This window comes from Lipophrys pholis (genome assembly GCF_963383615.2).
Source record: "Lipophrys pholis genome assembly, chromosome: 19".
Lineage (NCBI taxonomy): Eukaryota > Metazoa > Chordata > Actinopteri > Blenniiformes > Blenniidae > Lipophrys > Lipophrys pholis.
The window spans coordinates 23053465-23077833 of record NC_137647.1 but is presented as its reverse complement, the minus strand read 5'-3'; the positions used below and the strand labels follow the sequence as shown (position 1 = coordinate 23077833).

At 45.6% G+C, this 24369-nt stretch overlaps 2 protein-coding genes across 2 annotated transcripts; one reads left to right on the top strand and one right to left on the bottom strand.

Moving 5' to 3' along the window:
* The first annotated feature begins 541 nt into the window (after window positions 1–541).
* Window positions 542–13510, top strand: csnk1da (casein kinase 1, delta a). The gene is made up of 9 exons (XM_080488029.1): window positions 542–1018; window positions 6498–6608; window positions 8423–8571; window positions 9511–9739; window positions 9825–9995; window positions 10086–10234; window positions 10344–10512; window positions 10694–10806; window positions 11487–13510. The coding sequence occupies exons 1-9, from the start codon at window positions 943–945 to the stop codon at window positions 11535–11537; spliced, it is 1218 nt and encodes a 405-aa protein (XP_080344155.1). The 5' UTR covers window positions 542–942; the 3' UTR covers window positions 11538–13510.
* Window positions 13511–20621: 7111 nt separating this feature from the next.
* LOC308124112 (uncharacterized protein) lies at window positions 20622–22664 on the bottom strand. The gene is made up of 2 exons (XM_080486931.1): window positions 22336–22664; window positions 20622–22051 (listed from the first exon to the last, which is right to left on the bottom strand). Exons 1-2 carry the CDS (start codon window positions 22639–22641, stop codon window positions 20819–20821), a joined length of 1539 nt encoding a protein of 512 aa, XP_080343057.1. The 5' UTR covers window positions 22642–22664; the 3' UTR covers window positions 20622–20818.
* Between the last annotated feature and the right edge of the window lie 1705 nt (window positions 22665–24369).

Below are 24369 nucleotides of genomic sequence, written 5' to 3'. Positions count from 1 at the left end.
TTGTGTGTTTACGTGAGCAGACTAACACAAGACAGCAGCTGGACAAAGGACACTCTTTGTTATTGTGTGTCGTCTGACACTTTACACGCGAGGGAGTGGCCTGCTGTAGAAAACACAAGACCGACAACGATAACAATAAAGATGGCGGATATAGGCGGGGAATCTCTCTCTCACACACTCACACACTCACTCACACACACACACACACACACACACACACACACACACACACACACACACACACACACACACACACACTTTTTGTACTTTAACTGTTTTTTTTCTTGGTTTTATAGTCTCCTTATTTCCATTTACACACTCAGAGGACCCGCATCTCCAGGATTTGCGCAGCTACGTACCGGTGGCTTCAACATCCCACCAAAAGAAGCACTGCTACTGTTGCATATAGCGGGTTTGTTACCGGGTGTTGGTACTGGGGGTAGTTCCCGTTGTTTTCAGTTGGTTAGCGGAGGTTATTACGGCTGGTTGCTGATCGTGGCGTCTGCCGGACACCTCCTCTCACCCTCACGCTCTCGGGCTCACAGCAGGAACTGACGTCAGAGAGAGCTAACAGCTTCACTGATCGACAGGACCGGCTCCTGAAAGACATGAGAACCTGATCTAATCCATCGTCATCCGCCATCTATTAACCTCCATCCGCCTTCTAAACACCAGGAGCACAAAGTAAACATCCTAAGCTTTTGGACGAGCGTCGTATTGCCACACTATGTGGTTGTTAGTACTTTGAAACAGGAGGCGAAAGATAGTGAGAGCCGCCTCCGTCGGTGAAGAGACGACCGTCCGCTGCTCTGGTGGATTTAATTCTCTCCTCTGAGGTGGATTTTATTTTCCGCTTCGGCTCGAACACAATTTAATTTATAAAATCATCGGATCTGTCCCAGCGAGCCGCTAGCGAGAAGGCGAGCCCGACACGAAGCTGACATGGAGCTGCGAGTGGGGAACCGATACAGACTGGGCAGGAAGATTGGAAGTGGCTCGTTTGGAGACATTTATCTGGGTAAGTCTTCATCGGACTGTTTATTTACACCGTGTCCTCCGAACGTGGCAGAAGTAACGGAGTACAGTAACACAGTACAGTTTGTATTTCCGGGGTTCGGTGGCTGGAGCTCCGTCGATCAGCTGTTAGCTGCCAGGGGAGCTCCAAACCCCGCATCCTGCCTCTATTGTGCGACGATCAGCCTTCAAAGTCTTTATCATGATAATGAGTCTCGAGATAAAAGTGTTTTCTGTGTGTTTGGCTGGCTGGACGCAGCTCCTGTGTGTGTGTGTGTGTGTGTGTGTGTGTGTGTGTGTGTGTGTGTGTGTGTGTGTGTGTGTGTGTGTGTGTGTGTGTGTGTGTGTGTGTGTGTGTGTGTGTGTAAAGGCCGAAGGCTCCATGTTGAAGAGATAAAACAGTCTGCTGGGTTTTCTCTGTATTTAATGTAATGTAACGTTGGATTACTTCTGGGGGAACTTAAGAGTATGAAGACACCGGGCCTGTCACACGTTGTTTCGGGAGATGGGACCACTGCATGGATGAATAATAACCCTGAAATGTGTGATCTGAGCTGTCTGCTTGTGACTGATTTAATGTTCCTTTTGTTTTGGTGCAAACTGCTCGGAGTACATTTTGCTTTAAAAAAAACCCTCAACAGATCAAACATTATAGGGGAAAACGAATGCTGTGTCAGCATAAAACCACGGTCCTCCTGAGGACAAAGTAATTGTAACTCTTCGTAGATTTCATACTGGTATTACTTTAATAGCAGTGGAGTTCATTACCGACCTCTTGGCTCAGGTCTCAGTCCAAACTTATTTTTATGGTCAATGTCTTTGCTCGACTCTCTGCTAGATCCGTGCAGGACAAGTGACCGTGTGTTTGATAAGCCCGGCATTAATCTGGGCTTGACAGGGACACATGGAGCCTGTAGGTGAGGAAATGAGATGTGTGCATGACTTCTTTGAAGTCACGATAAAAGCAGCTGATCACGTCTCTGCGCTGACCTCCAGAGCAACAATGCAGTTAACTGATAAACTCATTGATTCGAGCCAGAAAGAGGACGTCCTGTTTTCTGGATCAAACTGAAGGAAAGGGACGGATCGCCTCACAGAACGTATTCACCATGTGATTGGTTAACATCGGATTCAGGCCTTGTCCACGTGGGCCATCACTATTTTTTCTCTCCTCGTTATTAAAGTTTCCCTCCAGGTGGCAGCGGTGCAGGAAATATCTGTGTCCAGGTGACACCATGAAAAAAATGACTCAAAACGATGTAGTAAATATGCCAGGCCTATAGATGGTGCTGTAACTGCCACAGAAATACACCAAGGATGGAGAAGAAGACACGGCGCATGCTGAAACGGAGAAATCGACGAATAGAACGTCTGGCCTTATTAAACCAGATAGCATCTGTAGCTTCAGCAGCTGGATCTGGGGGACGTAGTCCACCGTTGTTGTTGTTAAGCGACGTAGCTGGGTCATCGGGTCGAGGGGTGGGGCGATGGCATCGTTTTCAGCTCATGTCTTGTCCACATGTCAAAGTTGAGGCGGCGTTTTAAATTTTCCTCACCTTGGAACCCATTTTCAAAACAACTCCGGTTTCAGGCTCCTAAGACGTCGTGCCGTGTGGACGATCGCCTGAAAACGACGCGGTTACGTGAAATGGCGTTGTCGTGGGGACACATACACATGGTGAAAAACGCTGTAAGGGTTTGTGAGAATGACGTGACGTCACGCGCTGAGTCGGGCCGGTCACTGGAGCGCCGGTTGGTTTTCAGATGGTCTGAGGTGAACTGGTGCTTTTGAAAGGTTTGCTGATGTTTCTCCTGAAGTCAAGATGTGACTGTTGTTGGTGTGTTGGGAAGCCGTCTGACGTCTCACAGAACACCACTTTGTTCTCTATAAATTGCAATAAGTTCCAGGATCTTCAAAAGAAAAGCACCACAATCACATCTGAGTTCAGTCCTGAACGTCCAATGTCTTCACATTAAGACTGCTGACATCAGCAATATAAAACGAAAAGTTTAGATTCACTAATTTAAACAAGTATTAAACATTATCCCTCAGATATATTGTGTATATTAATTCTTTCACATTCTAACACCATAAATCAGTTTTTCAGACATTAAGACATTAAAATTCTGAGCTTAGTTTAAAAGCTGGTTTACAGCTACACAGCCTGGAACACTCCCATATCTCAGAGAAAATACATCATAACACAGGGAGGTTTGACCGAGCAGCAAAATAACAATTCACAATAAAAAATGTACTTCAAATCTTTTTTAAGATAATAAAACCAAAGTATTCATATATGTGTGTGTATGTCAAAAATGTTGAAGGGATGAGTAAATATGTATTTAAAAAACAAATGTTTTTGGAGCTCTGTATTTGAGACCCAGTGTGAATAAATATAATGTGCAGCTTTATTTTCTCTGCGGTAATAGACGAGTGCAGGATATTAACGTCACAGTGTTTTAAAGCAGCAGAGAAATGCTGACGGCCCTACACGTGTCCAGACGCTCACTTTACTGTAATTGGATCCAGTCGTTCTTTATGTGGACTGACGGTGAGAGCTGATTACATAACCACACTCTGTTTTCGTCCTGCTCCTCCTCTTCCTCCTCCTCTCCAACACTGTCGTAACTGTTAATCACCCCGATCATCTCCTCCAAAGGAAGCACGGAGAAACTTCACTGACAGATGCTTATCAAGCCATTTCCAGCAGCTTGTTGTCACGGCAGCAGGACTGTAAATGTTCGGTTGTGACTGGTGTGTGAAGCTGCTGGTTAGTGGATTGTGGAAGTGTGTCACACACTTAGTCTTTCATTACACACAGTCCACTCCAGGAGGCCATTTTTAAATGTTGTGATTTCTCTTTTCCTGCCTGCAGGAGTATCGAAACAGAGGACTTTAAACGGTCTTGTCACATTGGTGTTAATAGTGCCGTAGTGCTGCTCACTATCGTTGGATGATTCTTGTGAATCGGACAGTTGTGTGTTTCTCTGTGATGTTTGTTAAAGGCTGAAACACTCACCTGAGCCTTTTACCTGTCTGACTGGTGCTTGTGTAACAGGCGACCTGCACGTGTTGACTCAATAGGTTAGAGGTTTGGGATGATTCGGCTTACATAAGAGAGAAGTAAACAGTGAACCTGGAGAAGGTTCACTGTTTTGGGAAGTGGCGCCGTGCTCATACCTGACTGCTGCAATAAAAACTTCACTCATGGTTAGTCATCAGTTTCACAGAGGTGATGTTCTCCAGTCAAAGCAGGAATATCAACTGGTTCTAGTTGAGGGGCCCACACACACTTTAACCTCAGCTGGACCAGACCAAAGAAATGGTTCTTCATAACTTGTAGATCACAACAACTCCGAAACTCTGCGTCTGTTCCAAAACACTCAGAAGATGACTTGTCGCTTTTATTAAAAGTAAACCTTTCTTAGAGCAAACACATCTCCCAATACTCAATCTGGGATTACAGGTCAATTATTGGACATTTTCAGTGTGAAGATTTCACGTCATCAGAATATGCAGAGACTCATATTGTGTCCTCTGTACTCCCTCCTGAATACTCGGTAGAATTAAGTCCTCTGGATAACCGGTGTGATTTTGAACAGTGTCCGTATGTTGAGGAATTGCTTAAAGTCACAAAACAACGAATGTTTAGACGTCCTGATGGTGACTGGTTTCCTGCTTTATTGGAGGACTGAGGAGGTATTTCATGTACAGCAGAAAGTCAGAATGGATGCTACAGTCACTATCAGGTGGTTCAAAGTATTCAAGACGGGACAGGTTAGAACAGGCTTGTTGCCGTCATCATATTTTCCATCCACACATCGGACCATAATGTCACTCCCACCGTTTCCTCCCTCCGTTGATTCTTCGAGGTCGGTCTCATGAGGACAAAAACGCTGGTGAGACGTGTTGGGATGCAGGTCAAACATTCAGAAAGATCAATACTGCATCACAAAACAAAGCCGTTTACTTTTACACATGCGGCATATTTTCAACCGGTTGTTTGTAACAAGGTGACATCCTGTCTTGTTTTGTCCCATCACCGTCCTAACAGATCCACTTTCTGTCGCCTCATTGACTTGGAATTAACAGCCACGTCCTCCTCCAGTCAGTATACTGATGAAGGAAAGCTTCTCCGTCTCCACAGTAACCGGCATATATTACTTATTGCGAGAACAAAACAACCGTGCAGCTCCACGTGTTTGACCAGAGTGGGATCCTGACTTGTTCTGAGCTCAGTTAGAGAGGCAGTGATGGTGATGAGAAACGCTGCCACATACAGGCTTTTGTTACACGTCTGGATTCATTTCATGTATCTGAGGATGGAAGTTTGCGTGAAGGCTCATTAACTAAACTTCAGTTGTTGTTTTTTACCGTGGACATGTGACTTGGTAACGTTCTGGTGGTGCTGCTGGGCCTTCAGCACTGAGCTGCTTCTAGTGTGTGAATGAAACATGGTGTTGTGTAACCGGGTGTCTGGTTACTGGGTTTGTGTGGGGGGGTATGGACACCAGCTCCAAATTTGGAGAGCGAGCAGCTGGAACATCATCTGTCAGTTTCAGGGCAGTCCTTCATATTAAACTGGTTTGTGGAGGTGAGAGTTGAGACTCAATGTTCCCATGTCTGAGAACAATTCATCCTGCAGTGGGCATGTAGATACATGAAGCACAGCAGGGTGCAAAGTACACACTGACAGTTCACTTTTTAGCATGAGTCTGCCACCATACTACTTGAATTTGATTAAATTCAGGGTCCTGTGATCCATATGAGATGATATATCATAAGCTCATTTAACAATATGAATTACACTTATATCAACTCTCATAAAGAAACTAAAATATAATTTGACACTTTTATATCCGAGCTCTTTAGATATTCAAATAAAACAACTTTTTAAGCGAAAAGCTAATTTTGAAAAATTAATGATAATATACCTGCTCACTATAAAGAGCCACATTCAATGTAAAATTAAGTTTTTATCCGTTAACTTAAAGAGCCATTGTACTAACATACATGTAAACGTTGTCATATTTATAGTCTCATAAACAATGTTCTTATGGGAAAAAGCCTGTCGGGGCTGACGTGCAACCACCTGCCATGCTACTGTTAGCATTAGCATTGGCGTCAAAGTCGTGCTAAGCTTTTTAAATGTCCCGCCAGGTTCGTTGTGATTCCCGAATACTTAAACTCGTAATGTCATAGTTTGTTTGGGGTTTTGTCTGCTGACCCGGGTTTTCTCCAAAAATCCAAATGTTTCCGCTTGGGTGGAAATGACACACGGCGTGGATGTCGTATTTCAACATAAAAGTGTACTTGAAAGATGATATAAATCAGATATTTTCACTTTTCATTGATGACTGTTGACCAACAAATCGATATATATCGATGGATTGTTACACTCCTAGTGACCAGAGGTGTTTTTCTTAAAGCGTGCATGCTGTATATTAACAGTCAGACAACTTCTCTGTTTCTCCCTGTCTAGGCACCGACATCTCTGTTGGAGAGGAAGTCGCCATCAAACTGGAATGTGTGAAGACCAAACACCCACAGCTCCACATCGAGAGCAAGATCTACAAGATGATGCAGGGTGGAGGTACAGAACTACAGTCTGATCTGTGTTTACCGGCACCGGCGCCTGTTTAGCATCTATGTCTGAACCTGGAGTTAAATGGAAATAAATAAAATCCTGGTCAGCTTTTATTGTGGAAGTACCTTGATGAGATCCGTCGGATGGGTTCAGGTTTGTTCCCCTGCAGCCCATGTGTGCATTTTAGAGTACAGATTTAAAATGTAGATTTTCTGCATTTGTATTGCAAAATCCTCAGAATGATATGCAACTTTGAGTTCCTCCTGTGCAACCCGGAGTGTAACACTTTAAAAACAGCTTCTGTTTCTCCTTAAACAAACTTAACAAAGTGAATTTATACTGTCAAACATGACTTTCTGAGTTTGGTCTCTTATAGGGCTGCAGCTACCGATTATTCTAGTAATCTATTGATTATTATGGTGAATAATTGAGTAATCGGATAATAAAAAAGAATTTCAAGCTTAGTCTAACAGTAACACATGACGTAAAATAGTAACAGTTTAATGAACAACCAGTTAAATTCCTCTTAACATCAACAATTTTATTGCAGACTTTGGTGCCTGCTTCGTTAAAGAAAGACACCCCCCCCCCCCCCCCCCCCCGTGTCTCTCATGCTGAGCAGTATTTCCTGCCTGTAGAATGAAATAGCAGATGTCCTTCTCAGCTTGTTGAAGTCAGCAGTCTTCCAGTTGATCCGGTCTGTGTCCACGTTTAACTTGTGATACAGTATCCTCTGTTTTTTTTGTTTACTATTCACAAGTAAGCAAGTGTCAGGCAGTTTTAAACCGGTTAGACATGACTTGTTGTTTTCTCTACATTACTGGATAAACAGATATGTGTTTTTCAGTGATTAAACATTGTTTTCAGCAGGTTTAATTGTAGTTTGGTCTCATGATTTCTCCAGAACCTCAGTTGTGTGTCTTTAATCTCAAAAAGGCACTGAGGCCAATATCAGGTTTGCTCCTAACTGATCATTTCTTAGTGAACTCTGAACCTTTACTGACACCCAGAGGTGTGCCCAGCCGATACCCGGGTCGGATATCGCTGCAATAAAAACAAAGCAAGCAACAAAAACTGTGGATCGGATCGGACTGCAGTACTCCACTCCAGAACCTTTAACAATAACCGTGTGTATGCTAGTGCTAGCTCGCTCTGGCTGCTGGCAGACAGGAACTGCTGTCTGACTGCTCTGGAGCGCCAGCTAGTGGTGGGCAGCTGCAGGCTGTTAACTGAAACAGCAACTGGTTTAACAGAATAACATCTCTGGAGCTGACCAGCACAGGGACAGACCTTCAGTTGTTTACATAATTCATAAAAACAAAAAAGTCATTGCCACTGAAAATGCAACTTTTTGAAAACACGGCGGCCTCCAGAGTGGCGTTCTCATCCTAGTTTTATGAGTTTCACCCCTATTATCATCTAATTCATCATCTGACTAAACGGCTGTTGTGTACTCTCTGTTGTTGGTGTTTATAGTGTGATGTTCTTATTGGTCCGGCAAGCTAACTTCATAATTTTTCTTGCTGTTGCCGTGTCAAAGCACAAAAACGCACCTTTGTCACTTGAGGCGCTGTTGTGTAACTAGAGCCTGAGTTCACACTGAGCTTCTGCCCTCTCATGGTCCACTGAGGCAGCAGGTACATTCTGTACAACAGGGAATATCTGTGCTGGTGGAAGTTGGTCTGTGTTTAGAACACCATGTCATGAGCCAGCAGGAAGACGCCGTGTGCCAGGGTCTTCATGTTCCTCAGTGAACCTCCGTCGCTGCTGTTTCTGTGGTGACCCTGTGTGACTTTGTGCTGCTCTGTGATGTCTTCCAGTGGGGATCCCCACAATAAAGTGGTGCGGGGCTGAGGGAGATTACAACGTGATGGTGATGGAGCTGCTGGGGCCCAGTCTGGAGGATCTTTTCAACTTCTGCTCCAGAAAGTTCAGCCTGAAGACGGTTCTGCTGCTGGCTGATCAGATGGTGAGGAGCCTGCTGCCAACAACACACTCTACTGCTATTACTGCTCCTACCTACTGCTACACCCGCTGGCAGGAACGGTGCAATCACTAATATTGGAGGATGTTCCTTTAGTTGGTGTTTCTCAAAGTCAGATAGTTGCCATCATACATAACTTGAGTTTGGTTCTTTTTCTTTTCTACTAGAATGAACATCCTCCAAGATGGGTGACTCTATAAATTTAGCCAGGGTTGAGATGTCAAGGCTTCATGTGGCATCAATCGTGGAGTTTAATGTTAGCAGGTTTATTTATGAAAAACAAAGCAAACTGAAACTAATCTCCATTTCACTGCACCAAATCCCTCACCAATATGTAATTCCTGTAATTACTCTTTAATTTATTCAAACGTGTGACTGGTTTTACTTTGTATTTTTCCCCCACAAAATACAGATTATTATTTATATAAATACGTCATTTTATGTTATTTATTTTTGGGAAACCCGCTATGGATGTTTTGTGTTGATTCGGAAATTGGTGACGGAAGATTTCTGATAAGCAATAAATGACCGATGACATTTAATTAATGGCGCCTCGACAGCAATGAGTTGATCAGTAATGACGTCCGGTGGAAGTGGCAGCAGTGATGAAAGCACAACGGAGAAGGAGCTAACACATTAGTCCAGCGTGAATGACACGACGCTGCACGTTGTTTATTTCACAACTAGTTAACCCGTTCGGTTCAGTAAATATGCTGTCGGCTTTCCCCTCTGCTGTGTGGTGACTGGAGCGCGACATGAAAGCAGTTGGAGTTTCCTCTACTGGACAGATGTAACACAAGGACATCAGAAAAAGACCACATTCCCGTTATTCTCTCATGGCTATAATCGGTACATTAGTCCAGCGTTATTCGACCTTTCTACAAGGTTTGACTCCCATTGCAATGATTCATGATCCGCTTACAGATCAGCCGCATCGAGTACATCCACTCCAAGAACTTCATCCACAGAGACGTGAAGCCGGACAACTTCCTTATGGGTTTGGGTAAGAAAGGCAACCTGGTCTACATCATCGACTTCGGTCTGGCCAAGAAATACCGTGACGCTCGCACGCACCAGCACATCCCGTACCGCGAGAACAAGAACCTGACTGGCACCGCCCGCTACGCCTCCATAAACACACACCTGGGCATCGGTAAGACCGCAGGAACCAACTGCCGGGTTCAGGCCTTGTTGAAGCAGTGATCCTGATCCTCCCCCCCCCCCCCCTCTGTTTACAGAGCAGTCCAGGCGAGATGACCTGGAGTCGCTGGGATACGTCCTGATGTACTTCAACCTGGGCTCTCTGCCCTGGCAGGGCCTCAAGGCTGCCACCAAGAGGCAGAAGTATGAACGCATCAGTGAGAAGAAGATGTCCACCCCCATCGAGGTCCTGTGTAAAGGATACCCCTGTAGGTGCTCCTCTCCTGCCGCTGTACTGCACCTCTAATGTTGACCTCCAGGGTCTGACTCTGCTCTGCCTCCATGTCTCTGACACACAGCGGAGTTCGCCACCTACCTGAACTTCTGCCGCTCCCTCCGGTTCGACGACAAGCCCGACTACTCGTACCTCCGCCAGCTCTTCAGGAACCTCTTTCACCGGCAGGGATTCTCCTACGACTACGTCTTCGACTGGAACATGCTCAAATTTGTAAGTCCTCGCTGCTTTCTGTGAGTTTTTTCTCCGATACTCTTCACTGCTGTGTGGCGAAGCAGCGCAGTGACGTGAAGCTGGAGGTTGATGGGCGTTGTGGTTCCAGGGCGCTAACAGGGCCATGGAGGACGCAGAGCGGGAGCGTCGGGAGCGGGAGGAGAGGCTGAGGCACAGCAGGAACCCTGGAGCCAGGGGCATGGCCTCCGCCTCGGGCAGAGCCAGGGCAGCGCAGGATGTGGCGGCCCCGTCCCCACTTAACCCGTCCTCACACACTGGTCAGCGCACACACACACACACACACACACACACACACACACACACACACACACACACACACACTGCAGCTCTGAGGTTTCAGGGTTTAATGTAAATCACATGCTTGATGGTGTTGGACCGTCTCCATTCAGTTTCTCGGTGCTGGTGATTAAACTGTCATTCTGGTTCTTTGTTTCTCAGGTATGGAGAAGGAGAGGAAAGTCAGCATGCGTCTTCATCGTGGAGCGCCGGTAAACATCTCGTCCTCAGACCTGACGGGACGCCAGGACACCTCACGCATGTCCACCTCACAGGTAAATGCACAGTGTGAGGGGGTCGGGTTCAGTCCCTGGGGGGGGGGTCGGGTTCAGTCCCTGGGGGTCGGGGAGCATTATATGGAGACGTGATGCACGGAGCTGAAAGTTGTATTTACACTATTTTCTTGAATGAAGTTATAAATCTTAGTTTAAAAGACTCATGGGAGCCAGTTGTAATTTTCACTGCAATAATTGATTTAGTTTAAGCCATAGTCTTTTGTCAAACTGTGATTTAGTCACCAAAGGTATTTTAGATTTAGTCAAAGTAAAGATTGAAGTTGAGTAAATGTAGTGAATTTAATCAAGTAGAATAAAATGAAAACGTTAATACATTTTTCAAAAGTTCCAACTAATGACTTACAGATTTATGTCTCTGTGTTTAAAAATAACTTTATTTACTTTACTTTGCTGTTTCATATGAACAAAAAGAATGTAAACACCAAACGGTGTGACGCAAATATCATCGTCCAGTCGACTGCATGAGGTCCTGAATTTTGTGACTGTGCAGGATGGAACTGAAAACATTCTAGAATATGAACTGAGGGAAACTTTGTCACTGTGACACCTGCAGTGATGGACGGTAAAACGTTTCTCTGTAATTCATCTCAGAGGTTGAGAAGCTCCGGAGTGTTTATTTTACCGTCCGGTAACCATGACAACCGTCTCTCCTCCTCCAGGCTCTGTCCAGGGTCACGCCCAGCGGCCTCCAGTCTGCAGCGCCTCGGTGAAACACTCCACCTCCTCTGCACCACGGAGGCCTCCACGTGCACCACCGGACACACACACACACACACACACACACACACACACACACACACACACACACACACACACACACACACACACACACACACAGAGGACTGCCTACTAATGCACAAGATCCTTGTTGTGCTCCTGCTGTGTGTGTGCGCGTGTTTGCGTGTGCGCGGCAGGTGCAGTACAGTCTGGTTGCCTTACCAACCACTCTCGGCGTCGTAGCAGCCGCAGCCTCCTCTGTTCTTCCACCAGGGAACGTGGGAACGTTTCACCTCGCTGTTGTTGACGAAGCCAAGGTTTCACTCTTTCATTCATCATGTTTTGATTTACTTCCTGTTGTTTTAGCATTACTTACACACACACACACACACACACACACACACACACACACACACACACACACACACACACACACACACACACACACACACACACACACACACACACACACCAGCCGGTGGGTGAGAACAGTCGGTGGGCTCCTCAGAGTCTCACACCAGCTCCTTCCTGTTCTCTTCAGGTGTTGTGAGGTTTATTTACAGTCGGGGTGTCAGGTGGCTTACGATGTGATCCCTGGCGTGCGAGGCGGCGTTTCTTCAGCAGTGGTCCTCCTCAGGTGCTTCGGACGCAGGACTTGGTAGTAAATGAAACTAAAAAGACGTTGGTTTGAGTGTGTTGTGGGGAAGCTGTGAAAGGTGACGCACTGAATGGATGTTTTTAATGACGTGTTCCTCGGTGTGTTTGTGCTTCAGTCTTAGTTCCCCCGCCGCAGAGGGTAAGAGGGGGAAAATGTTTTTGTTTTTTTATTTTGAACTACTTTGTCTCGTCCGCCTCACTTTAGACCCTCGTTCGTTCCACTGCTTTCACTTTGAACCAAAACGTAGTTTACCTTTGTTGTGGTTGTTGACCTCTTGACTGTTTTCCACCTGACACTCTCCATACTCGCCGTGGATTTTCACCAGAACGACGCGGCATCACACATGCAAATAATCCAGGTTTGATGGTGAATGAGGGAAACATCTCTCACACTTCAGTTTCATTTAGTAAAAAATAAATATCAAAATGCATATCTTGAGACAACTGATGGCTGAGTGGTTTGTTTCACCCTTTGTGCTCACGCTGATTTTCTGTTCAATCCTCGAACCGAGTGACTCTCAGCAGTTCAGCTCATTTTTAAAATACTTCTAGATAAATCCATTCAGAAAGACGCTAAAACAATCCTGACAACGCAAGTCTTGTGTTTTTGAATCCTGAAGCCAGGAAGTTAAACTCTTTATAACACGGAGCTCTGGTTTGGTGACTTTAGACTTCAGTCCTGGACCTTCAGTAATTCAGTCCTGGACCTTCAGTAATTCAGTCCTGGACCTGAAAGCTGAGCTGAGGTGACGTTGTGACGGTCGTTAACGGTGAGAGGGTGAGTTCTGGTGGGAGACGGACGACGTGGTTCAACACGCGGCTCCTTTAAGAGGCGGGGCTCTGCAGGTTCTCCGGTAGAAACGTTGTGTGTAGACTGAAACTGTGTTTATAGGCCGTCGTTTGTGGTTAACGGGTCGTTTGTACCTTGGTTCTGTCGTGTTTAAGGTCGGGGGTCTGTTTCACCTGTGGGCTTAAAGTGGTGAATTAACTTGTGTCTCACTGATGATGATGATGATGATGATGATGATGATGATGATGATGAAGAACACAGGTACACTTTGCCTGGGGGAGCTTCTTGAGGCCGTCATGTCCACCTCACTTCACTTCCTGTATTTGTCTTTTCTTTTTTTTCTTTTTTCTTAACGTGTTCGTGGAGATGATTGATCATGTCCCACAATGCATCTTGGACTGTGGATTCATGGGGAAAATTTCTTTCCACACTTGACTTTGGACTTTGGGCTCCTCATTTGTAATGCCACTGTATTTGTGTATTTTAAAACTGTGTAAATAAATTAAGTACTTAAGTATTACATACTGGTTTGTGTGTATTTGTACTGATTTGACTGACTAGTTTTCCTTCTATAAATAGTATTTATGATTTATAGACTGAATAATGTTATTAAAATACATTGAATAGAGTGATGTTTCAGTTGGACTAACAGTTCTTTCAAAATAAAACAACCACAATAGTGAATGTAATCCTAAACTTCATTTCTAGTTGTGTTTTATGCAGAAAGGGTTTTGTTCCTGCTATAAAAATGATCCTAAATGAAGCTGCAGCACTAAATCACGTTAACCTGCTAAATAGCTCATTACATGTGGTCTGTTCACACGGTTTAAAAGGTTAAATGTGACACTATCTGGTAACTACTAGAGTACTATTAGTTTAACAGTAAAGAAATGATGATCTGCTGTGGTTCTGAAGGAGCTCTTGAGTATAAATTAATTGTTTTCTATTCAGATTAAGACGTTGGATCATATCAGACTGGAGGAGGAAGAGGAGGAAGAGGAGGAGCTTCTCTGGGTTTCCACCTCCTGATAATAGAAAAGAATAGAAATACTTGAACTCCAAAATGTTTTGCACTTCCAGGAAGCTGAACTGGAAAATAAAACCGGAGAGTATCTCCTGGAACACTTTGTAAATATATCAAGTGTTGTGTTTTTCGTGGTTGAATTGATTTGCCCTCAGTGGTGGTACCGTCATGTTCTACAGAATGTTCTCCTGAGGCCTCCGGCCTGTACTACAATGCTGGATTTTCTCTTATCGAGATAACTTAAAGGATTAATGCTGTGTTTTCTGCACTGCCACACTCATTCACTTCTTAAATCACCGTGGTAACTGACTCTGAACGTCTAGCCTGCTCCGGAGTGGCTGAGGTTCTGGATAAGAGGTCAGAGCTCCGCCTCCTGACCAATCAGATGTCTTGGAAAATGACCCGCCCATTCTTAAATGATGGTGATTGGTGCGCTGTTTCAATTCAACTTTATTTATATAGCACCAAACACAACACAGGTTCAGCCGAGAGGAGAGGAGAAAGTATTTCAGAGCAATCTTTTCAACATAAAATAAATCCTGGTCTCTGAGGCGTAGAAGGATGTTTTTGTTCTTGACTTGTTCCAGGTCAGATTTTCTCCACGAGGGTCGATCTGGAATAATGAGGTTCACACCTCACTGAACTGCAGAAACATGAATTTATGGAACCAGAACTACTCAAAGAGATCCTGGATACGTTTATCAGGTGTCGTAATACTGGCCTTACTCTCTCTTACCTAAACAAAGAAAACTTAAACCACAGCCTGACTGACTCATCTGCAAACTGCTTTGATTCGTAGTGCCTCTGTTCTACGAACCACGATAAACACCGAGAAACATCCTTCACAGCCTCAGTGACGAGGACTTACTTTATTATCTCAGAAAGATTGTTGTAAATACTTTCTCCTCTCTTCTCCAATGAACTTGTGTGGTATTTGATGTTGTATGAATAAAGTTGAATTGAATTGAAACGGCGCACGAATCACCATCACTTAAGAATGGGCAGGTCAGGAGGCGGAGCTTTTACACTCGTTGTGATCTTATGGAGAACTTATCCTGCTCCGGAGCAGGTTAGATGTTCAGCTGAAGTTACCGGGTGATTTATCCCGGTGAGAAGTGAGGGAGCGTCGTCGTACGGAAAACCAGAGTTAATCCTTGAAGTTACCTCGATAAGAGAAGATCCAGCATCGTAGTCCAGGACTCATCAACACCATTTAAGCAACATTTTAAGACTCTTCACATACAATTGAAGATTCAGTCTGTTAGCTGAGGATGGCGCTCTCGCTTCTCAGTGAGAAGGTTTGGGTTCATACTTTAGTTCCTTTCTGTGTGGAGTTTGCATGTTCTCTACATGGTTTCCTCCCACAGTCTGAAAACACACCTGAGGTAATTGGTGAGCCTTAATTGCCCCAGGTTGTATACTGCCCTGGCCCGTAGTGAGCTGGGATTGGCTCCACTGCCACAGGATGAAGGTCAAGTCATCCTCCATGAGAACAAGAAGAAAGTTCAGCACTGTGGGGTCCTGCTGGACAAAATGGCGCCTTTTCGGCTGTGCCAACGGCCCCGGCCGAACTGTGTCGGTGCCGCACTGCCGTGTGCTGCACGTGCGTGTTCCAGCTCGCTAATGACCATGATCAGTCATATCTTAATCATATTTAGCTTGTAACCTCGCTACTGCGTGAGTCCTGCAGCTCACCAACATGTCGGAGGGCGGAGTCACGTGATGCACCTGAACGCATCACTCCAGACCAACATGGTGGCTCAAACACAAACGTTCTCTTTTATTACTGAAACAGTTCAGAGAACTTTGGAAGTGAGAAATAAGCTGCCGTTGAAAAGTTAAAATGCTGCTTCACAGAAATGTCTGCAGCAAGGGGCGTGGCCTATTGTGATGGGGCGTGGTCTGCTGTGAGGGGGGGGCGCGGTCTGATGTGAGGGTGACAGCTTCTTCAAGGAGTAAAAACTTAAAAAGTAAAAAGCCTTTTTCGGCAGCTGGCTGACGTCACTGCCAACTTTCTTCTTGTTCCTACGGGGTCTGCAGGGGCCTTTAGAGCGACAGAGGGTCAAAGGTTCAAAAGTTGTTCTAATGTTAATTGTTCTAATTGTTCTCCTGTTCACTGTTTGTGCAGGTTTACATACACCAGATAAATGTTTTTGGGATCATCACAGTGAATCCGATCATTTATTTTACAAAGTTTTACCGAGTTAATCAAAGTGAACTTTTTTGAACGGTGTTTTCTTTTTTCTTTTTTTCTCTTACTTAACTATTTACGTCCTAGTTTTTCCGTCCCATTCTGTTTATTTATTTATTTGTGTTCCTTATCTAATTGTGTCCTAAAGTAAGTTTTTATTAAAGGGTGGGACGGGACAACGGACAATCATGGACTTTAGTTTGGCTGTAGAAGCAGATTGGACCCAACTGATTCAGTATTGATACTCTGTTTATTTTTCTTGTCCCCAACATGATTTACATTGAATAACCCTCTTATGCTTTATTGTTGTAAAAAAAAAAAAGTGAACACGCTAATAAAAAGCTTTAAAAAAAAAAAGGTGTTTGACTACAAATCAAACCAAGACTCAGATCACTTAAAAATGAAAGTGTTAATACTGCATTTAAATACTTTGTACTGGGAAAATTGGGCCCCGAGGTCAAAAGGGTTGAGAACTTCTGCTCGAAACCCGACATGAAATCAGCCACTTGGTGTTAACTGCGACATTCTCATGTTTGAACTCCTCCTACAGGGTAAATCCAGGAGACCTGAAACTTGTCCTGTATGTACTTGAAAGGGCGTGGCCGTGGCAGTGTGCCGGAAATCTGATGGTTCGCCACGAAACAGGAAGTGATGTGCAACTCTGCTCGAGATGCTGCAACGGGCCTAAAAGTTTACATGCTTGATCAAGGACTTCCCCTGATCAAATCCATATGCCAATATCCAGTCACAGACATAGCGCCACCTGCTGGCAACAGAAGATATTTTTTTTCCTTTATTTTTCTAGGTGAACGTAGTGACTTTACTTTGAAGGGTGTGTCTGAACTTTGTTGTGTCGGGTCTGACAGACAGCCACACAGGTCCTGCAGTGAGCTGCAGGCCCACACTGCTGCCCTGCTGAGTAATCTGACACAAGCTGACAAGCAGGTAAGCTGCCAGAAGTTAGACTGCTGGAGGAACGACACCGAGCTTCCTTCCTTCTTTCCACGTGGAACTGTGACTTTGTTGTATTCGGTGCTCTATAAATAAAGTTGAATGGATTCAGATTCCAATTCAGATCCCTTTATTTATTCATTTGTTGTTTTCCCGTGTGTACATTTACATACACGCATGCATTCAGTCATCAATCAATCATCAGTATGTCGGGGATTAGCATGCGACATAGGGACAGAACATAACAAATAAAGCCAGATAAGATAAGCACAAAATAAAGTCGTATAAAAGCAGTGAAACGGTATGAACAGCAATAAAAGCAATAAATAAGACGATGATAAATGTCTTCAAGGTAACGTCATTGAAGGTGATTTAAAAAGGGTGTGGTCTGTGTTTAAGAGCTTTATGGCAGAGAGGCAATGAAGGACTTTGAGTACTTGTTTAGTACCTGTTAGTTTTTCTTTGGGCCACATAATAACGTCTGCCTGAAGAGAGAGAGAATTCCTCAGACTGAACGTGGTCTGGTTGGCTGCTGAGCCGTTTTGCTTTTCTCGCTACTTGTCCCTCTGAGGAGTTCCAATAGATTTGGAGCGCACTTTGACCACATTATTTAAGCAGTTTTTGTCTTTCACCAGCAGGCGAAGGAAACTGAATGAAAGAACGGTCAAAATGTAGTAAAATTGTGTTGCAGATATTCGAAGAATCCAGCTTCCTCATTAAACTGATTCTTTGTTGACCCTGTTTTTCAATCAGCTCAGTGTTTATTTCCAATTTAAGATGTGAGTCAAGCACAGTGCCGGGATATTTACAGGACTCTACACTTTCATCATTTTGGTTGTGAATTCAGCTTCGTTGAATTGAATTTTATCTCTGGAGCTGCTATTGGTTGAACCCCTGGAGCCAATCAACAGCCTGTCCAGAGGGTGAGGCTTAGTGTCCAGAGGGTGATGGTTAGCGTCCAGAGGGTGATGGTTAGCGTCCAGAGGGTGAGGGTTAGTGTCCAGAGCATGAGGGTTAGTGTCCAGAGGGTGAGGGTTAGTGTCCAGAGGGTGAGGGTTAGTGTCCAGAGGGTGAGGGTTAGTGTCCAGAGGGTGAGGGATAGTGTCCAGAGGGTGAAGGTTAGTGTCCAGAGGGTGAGGGTTAGTGTCCAGAGGGTGAGGGATAGTGTCCAGAGGGTGAGGGTTAGTGTCCAGAGGGTGAGGGTTAGTGTCCAGAGGGTGAGGGATAGTGTCCAGAGGGTGAAGGTTAGTGTCCAGAGGGTGAGGGTTAGTGTCCAGAGGGTGAGGGATAGTGTCCAGAGGGTGAAGGTTAGTGTCCAGAGGGTGAGGGTTAGTGTCCAGAGGGTGAGGGATAGTGTCCAGAGGGTGAGGGTTAGTGTCCAGAGGGTGAGGGTTAGTGTCCAGAGGGTGAGGGTTAGTATCCAGGGGGTGATGGTTAGCGTCCAGAGGGTGAGGGTTAGTGTCCAGAGCATGAGGGTTAGCGTCCAGAGGGTGAGGGTTAGTGTCCAGAGCATGAGGGTTAGCGTCCAGAGGGTGAGGGTTAGTGTCCAGAGGGTGAGGGTTAGTGTCCAGAGGTAAAACCAACAGAAGGAAAAAGATAGTTTGAAGATGTAAGTATCTCTTAGGATTCAGACGTGTTAAAATGGCTGCACAGCGCCACCTACAAACTTTAATAAAAATCCTTCATTTCACATAAGATGATGATATTTGGTACAAAAATCAGGACTTGTCAAAATGTATGTACTTCATTGGTTTCAGACATGAGCGGGGCAACATGTTCAATGGTTTGACCTGGGAGGATGAAATTTGGAACAAAGATCAGGCCCTGTAAAAGTTTATGTATTTTATTGCTCTCAGACACGGGTGGGGTAAAATGTCTCCACAGCGCCACCCACAAACTTGGAAAAATTAAGGTGAAATCTATGATTTGGCACTCTGATCCACTCCACACCTCGCCATGCGAGGTCCCGTCCATCGCTGCTTACAGCTTTAATTGTTTCTTCTTTCTCTATTCTCATTATTCATTCTGAAGTTTTCATTATCTTCTATTGTTTTTAGTACATACCCATCAAACTAAGTGTTTTACAGTCATCATAAATTGCGAGCTGCAGGTGGAAGAAGTGTGCTCGCTCTCTTTGGGCTCTGAGCTTTTTACGAAAGAACAAATGACCACTTAGATTAAAAAGAGGCCTACTGCATTTTCAGTCTGGACGTTGAAGGAAATGCAGTCATTAATGTGTTCTTTAAATTGATGAAGGAACAGAAAGATATTGTTCACAATGGGTTTATTGATAATTACCTTCAGGCAGAATACATGGGATACAGCGAGATCTCGGGCTCAACCATCAGACTGTCCGGGAGGACCAGGCATCAGAGTGGAAGAGCCCCGAACCCCCAAAAACATTGGCTTATAAACATTTCTTTCACCCCTCCCTGCACATATGGTGTGGATGCCACAAGTTGTTTTTACCGAAACTGAACACATCTCTATTGTTCTGTCCCGGGAAGATTTGTGATCTTATAATGGTACCAGGCTTTACATCTTCCCGGCTTTAAACTAGCGACTTCTTGATTTACTACCTTCTCCTGCTGGTTTTCCTCTAGATAAGATTCCCTAACTCCCCTCTCCAGCATGGCGTTATCAGTTGTCTGCTTATTCCTAAGACTCAATAGTTCATTTGTTCTGCCTCACACACCGGATGGTTCTTACATATATGGTCATGTTATTAACAGTTCTGAGCAGAAGAGATACAAACGGATTATACTGCTATGCAAACTAATGTGTTGATCACTGATAACACTGGTTTCTTCCTTTAACGTGGAGGGGTTAACATCTCGTGTGCTGACCGCAGCTGGTCGGACCACTGCCAGTGAGTCCATTGTGTGGAAGCAAATAGTTAATAACAATGATAATTCATTTAGTGGCAGAAGAAGAAAATGTCAATTTAGTTTGGATGATTTATTTATGAAATGCTGCTTTATTCTGACAATGAAGACATTTCTGTTTCTACATTTTGAATTTATTTTTGATTCATATTCGCTTCCATATGAAATCAGCGTCTTTGTTGTTGTGAAGCCCTCCTGGGCGATTTGTGCGAGCTCCTGGTGCTCCGCCCATTTCACCAATACAAATGAGCACGCAGTGGTGGCAATCTAACAATCTTTCATCAGTTTGTGGTTGTGTTGAAACATTAGAAACATTGGACACACGTTTTAAACGTCACCCACCTCTGGCTCACTGTGTGAACACAGAAGTTCTTATGTTGAGAAATTATTAATAGTTATTTGATTATTTAAAAAAACATTTGTGTTTTTATTTGAACAAGCTTCTCTTCTGTATGCTGCAGGTGTTGGATGATGGAGATCTGACACACACACACACACACACACACACACACACACACACACACACACACACACACACACACACACACACACACACACACACACACACACTGCATGTATCAAATGCAGTTTATCTTTATTGATCATAAACAAACTAAACAACATTAATATCGTTTTTTCCTGACAGAACGTCTCCACTGTGACTCAGGTCTGCTGAGGACTATGATGAAGACTCTGTGGTCGACATGTGGTGATGAAGACGGTGTGATGAAGACTCAATGGTCTGGATGTTGTGATGAAGACGGTGGGATGAAGACTCAATGGTCTGGTTGTTGTGATGAAGACGGTGTGATGAAGACGCCATGGTCTGGATGTTGTGATGAAGACGGTGTGATGAAGACTGTGGTCGGGATGTGATGATGAAGACGTTGTGATGAAGACTCTGTGGTCGGGACGTGGTGATGAAGACGGTGTGATGAAGACGGCATGGTATGGATGTTGTGATGAAGACGTTGTGATGAAGATTCCATGGTCTGGATGTTGTGATGAAGACGTTGTGATGAAGACGGCATGGTCTGGATGTTGTGATGAAGACCTTGTGATGAAGACGGCATGGTATGGATGTTGTGATGAAGACGTTGTGATGAAGATTCCATGGTCTGGATGTTGTGATGAAGACGTTGTGATGAAGACTCGGTGGTCGGGACGTGGTGATGAAGACGGTGTGATGAAGACTCTGTGGTCGGGACATGGTGAGGAAGATGGTGTGATGAAGACGGTGTGATGAAGACTCTGTTGTCGGGACGTGGTGATGAAGACGGTGGGATGAAGACTCTGTGGTCGGGACGTGGTGATGAAGACCCTTTGATGAAGACCTTGTGGTCGGGACACAGACCCTTGGATACGAGGTCCTGGAACCTGTGTCCCAGGCGGTGGTAGCGGCGCTGGATGCCGGTGGTGAAGCTCTGTCCACACAGGTCGCAGCCGTAGGGCTTCTCTCCGGTGTGTCTGCGGACGTGGACATTCAGGGTCGACCTGCAGGAGAAACGTTCCTGGCAGAACTCACAGCAGAACTTCTTCACCCCGTTGTGCCGGTCCTGGTGGTTCAGCAGCATCTGCTGGGACGTGAAGGTCTTCCCGCAGGCCTCGCACCAGAACGGCCGGTCCCCGGTGTGGACGCGGCGGTGGACCGTCATGGACATATTGCTGCAGAAGCGTCTGTCACACAGGTCGCAGGCGAACGGTTTCTCTCCGGTGTGGACACGGCGGTGGTTGTTTAGAGTGGTGCTGGTGATGAAGCGTTTCCCGCAGTCCACACACTCGAATGGTTTCTCCCCCGTGTGCGTGCGGCGGTGCACGGTCAAAGTCTGCCGCGTGCTGTAGCTCCGCCCACAGTCCTCACAGCTGAACGGCTTCTCGCCGCTGTGGACGCGCAGGTGGATTTTCAGGGACGACGCACCGTTACAGCGACGCCCACAGAGGTCACACTGGTACGTCTTCCAACGTAAAACTCTACTGCGGTTCTTCTGAGGACGGACAGAGCTGGAACCCTGTAGAGACAAGTTGACACAAGGATTAAGACATGAGGACGGAGACATGAGGATTAAGACATGAAGATTGTGACATGAGGAGGGAGACATGACAGAGACATGAGGATTAAGATGTGAGGATGGAGACACTAGGATTGAGACATGAGGAGGGAGACACGACAGAGACATGAGGATGGAGACATGAGGATGGAGACACGAGGATTAAGACATGAGGAGGGAGACAAACAAAGACAGACACAGTAATTGTGTGTTTATTGATTTTCATGAAGTGAATTCACACTCACCTCCTGGTCAGTCGTCACACAAAGATCCTCAGGGGGCTGTTCCTCTTGTTTGTCCTCCTCCTCCTTCTGTTTGCCCTGCTCTTCCTGCTTGTCCTCCTCCTCATCCCCCTCTTCCTCCTGCACCTCCTCCTCCTCCTTCTGTTTGCCCTGCTCTTCCTGTTTGTCCTCCTCCTCCTGCTCTTTAGTTTTGAGCTCCTGTTTCAGGTTCAGCTGTTCCTGGTTGATCCTGGTTTGGATCAGTTCCATGAAGTCCAGCAGCTCTGGGTCCTGGTCCTCCTGCTCCACTGTGGTCCTGCTGTGGTCCATGAGGTCAGCTCTTCTCACTCTGTCTGTGTGTGTGAGTGAGTGTGTGAGTGAGTGAGTGAGGGAGTGAGTGAGGGTGTGTTCCCGCCTTTGGATCAAAGGAAATCGTCCAATCAGAACACAGGAGCAACTGAACCCCACCCCCTGAGGAATTGTACCACACCCTCTGAACTCTGTGTGTGTGTGTGTGTGTGTGTGAGAGAGAGAGAGAGAGAGAGAGAGAGAGAGGGATGTGATGCCCCCTGCCCCCTCCGTTGGAAAGCCTGTGATATACAAACACACACACACACTTAGAAGAACCCTCATGTACGGGTTTTAGCTGGGACAATGTTAATCTTCAGAGAGACCAAATAAAACAATACTATGCTGATAAAACAATCAATTTGAAAGCGTTGTTTATGTTTCTTTATATTTAAAGCAGATCTATGGCTTGGTTGGTAGAGCAGTCGTCTCCCGGTCGGAAGGCTTCAGGTTCGGTTCCCACATGGTGACGTGTCCTTGGGCAAGACACTGAACCCAGTGCAGTGCTCTGTGTATCGCCGTCTTCAAAAAGCTTCCTTATCATGTTTCAGTATTCCCTCTGTCTGGCCATGTTGTGTTTATGTTGTGTTGGTGATGTTGACTTTCGAAAAAATGGAGAATGACCCGTGTGTTTGTGTGTTTTTACAATCTTTGATTTGAGCACAAAATCAAACAGCAGAAAACGGGTTGTTTGTTTTTTCATTTTGGTTTGAGAAACGAAAACTGAGAAAACGATTGACCAAGTGATACACAGATTCAGGTTTTATTATATCTTCTCACTCTGTCTGTGTGAGTGAGTGAGTGAGTGAGTGAGTGAGTGAGTGAGTGAGTGAGTGAGTGAGTGAGTGAGTGTATATATAATTCACTTTATATAATTATATTTATATTTATATAATTTCTAATTATATATTTATGCTTTTTGCAGACGATGTGGTCCTGGTGGCTTCATCAAACCTGGGCCTTCAGCGTGCACTGGCGCGGTTCGCAGCCGAGTGTGACGCAACTGGGATGAGGATCAGCACCTCTAAATCCGAGGCCATGGTTCTCAACCGGAAAAAGGTGGCTTGCCCCCTTCAGGTCGGTGGAGAGCCCTTGTCCCAAGTGGAGGAGTTCAAGTATCTCGGGGTCTTGTTCACGAGTCGGGGGAAGATGGAGCGTGAGATCGACAGGCGGATCGGTGCAGCGTCTGCAGTTATGCGGTCGCTGTATCGGTCCGTCGTGGTGAAGAAGGAGCTAAGCCAAAAGGCGAGGCTCTCGATTTACCGGTCGATCTTCGTTCCTACCCTCACCTATGGTCATGAGCTTTGGGTCATGACCTAAAGAACTAGATCCCGGATACAAGCGGCTGAAATGAGTTTCCTCCGTAGAGTGGCTGGGCGCACCCTTAGAGATAGGGTGAGGAGCTCAGTCACCAGGGAGGAGCTCGGAGAAGAGCCGCTGCTCCTCCGCATCGAGAGGAGCCAGCTGAGGTGGCTCGGGCATCTGTTTCGGATGCCCCATGGACGCCTCCCTCGGGAGGTGTTCCGGGCATGTCCCTCCGGTAGGAGGCCTCGGGGCAGACCTAGGACACGCTGGAGAGACTATGTCTTTCGGCTGGCCTGGGAACGCCTCGGGGTCCCACCGGAGGAGCTGGAGGAAGAGTCTGGGGCGAGGGAAGTCTGGGCTTCCTTGCTTAGACTGCTGCCCCCGCGACCCGGCCCCGGATAAGCG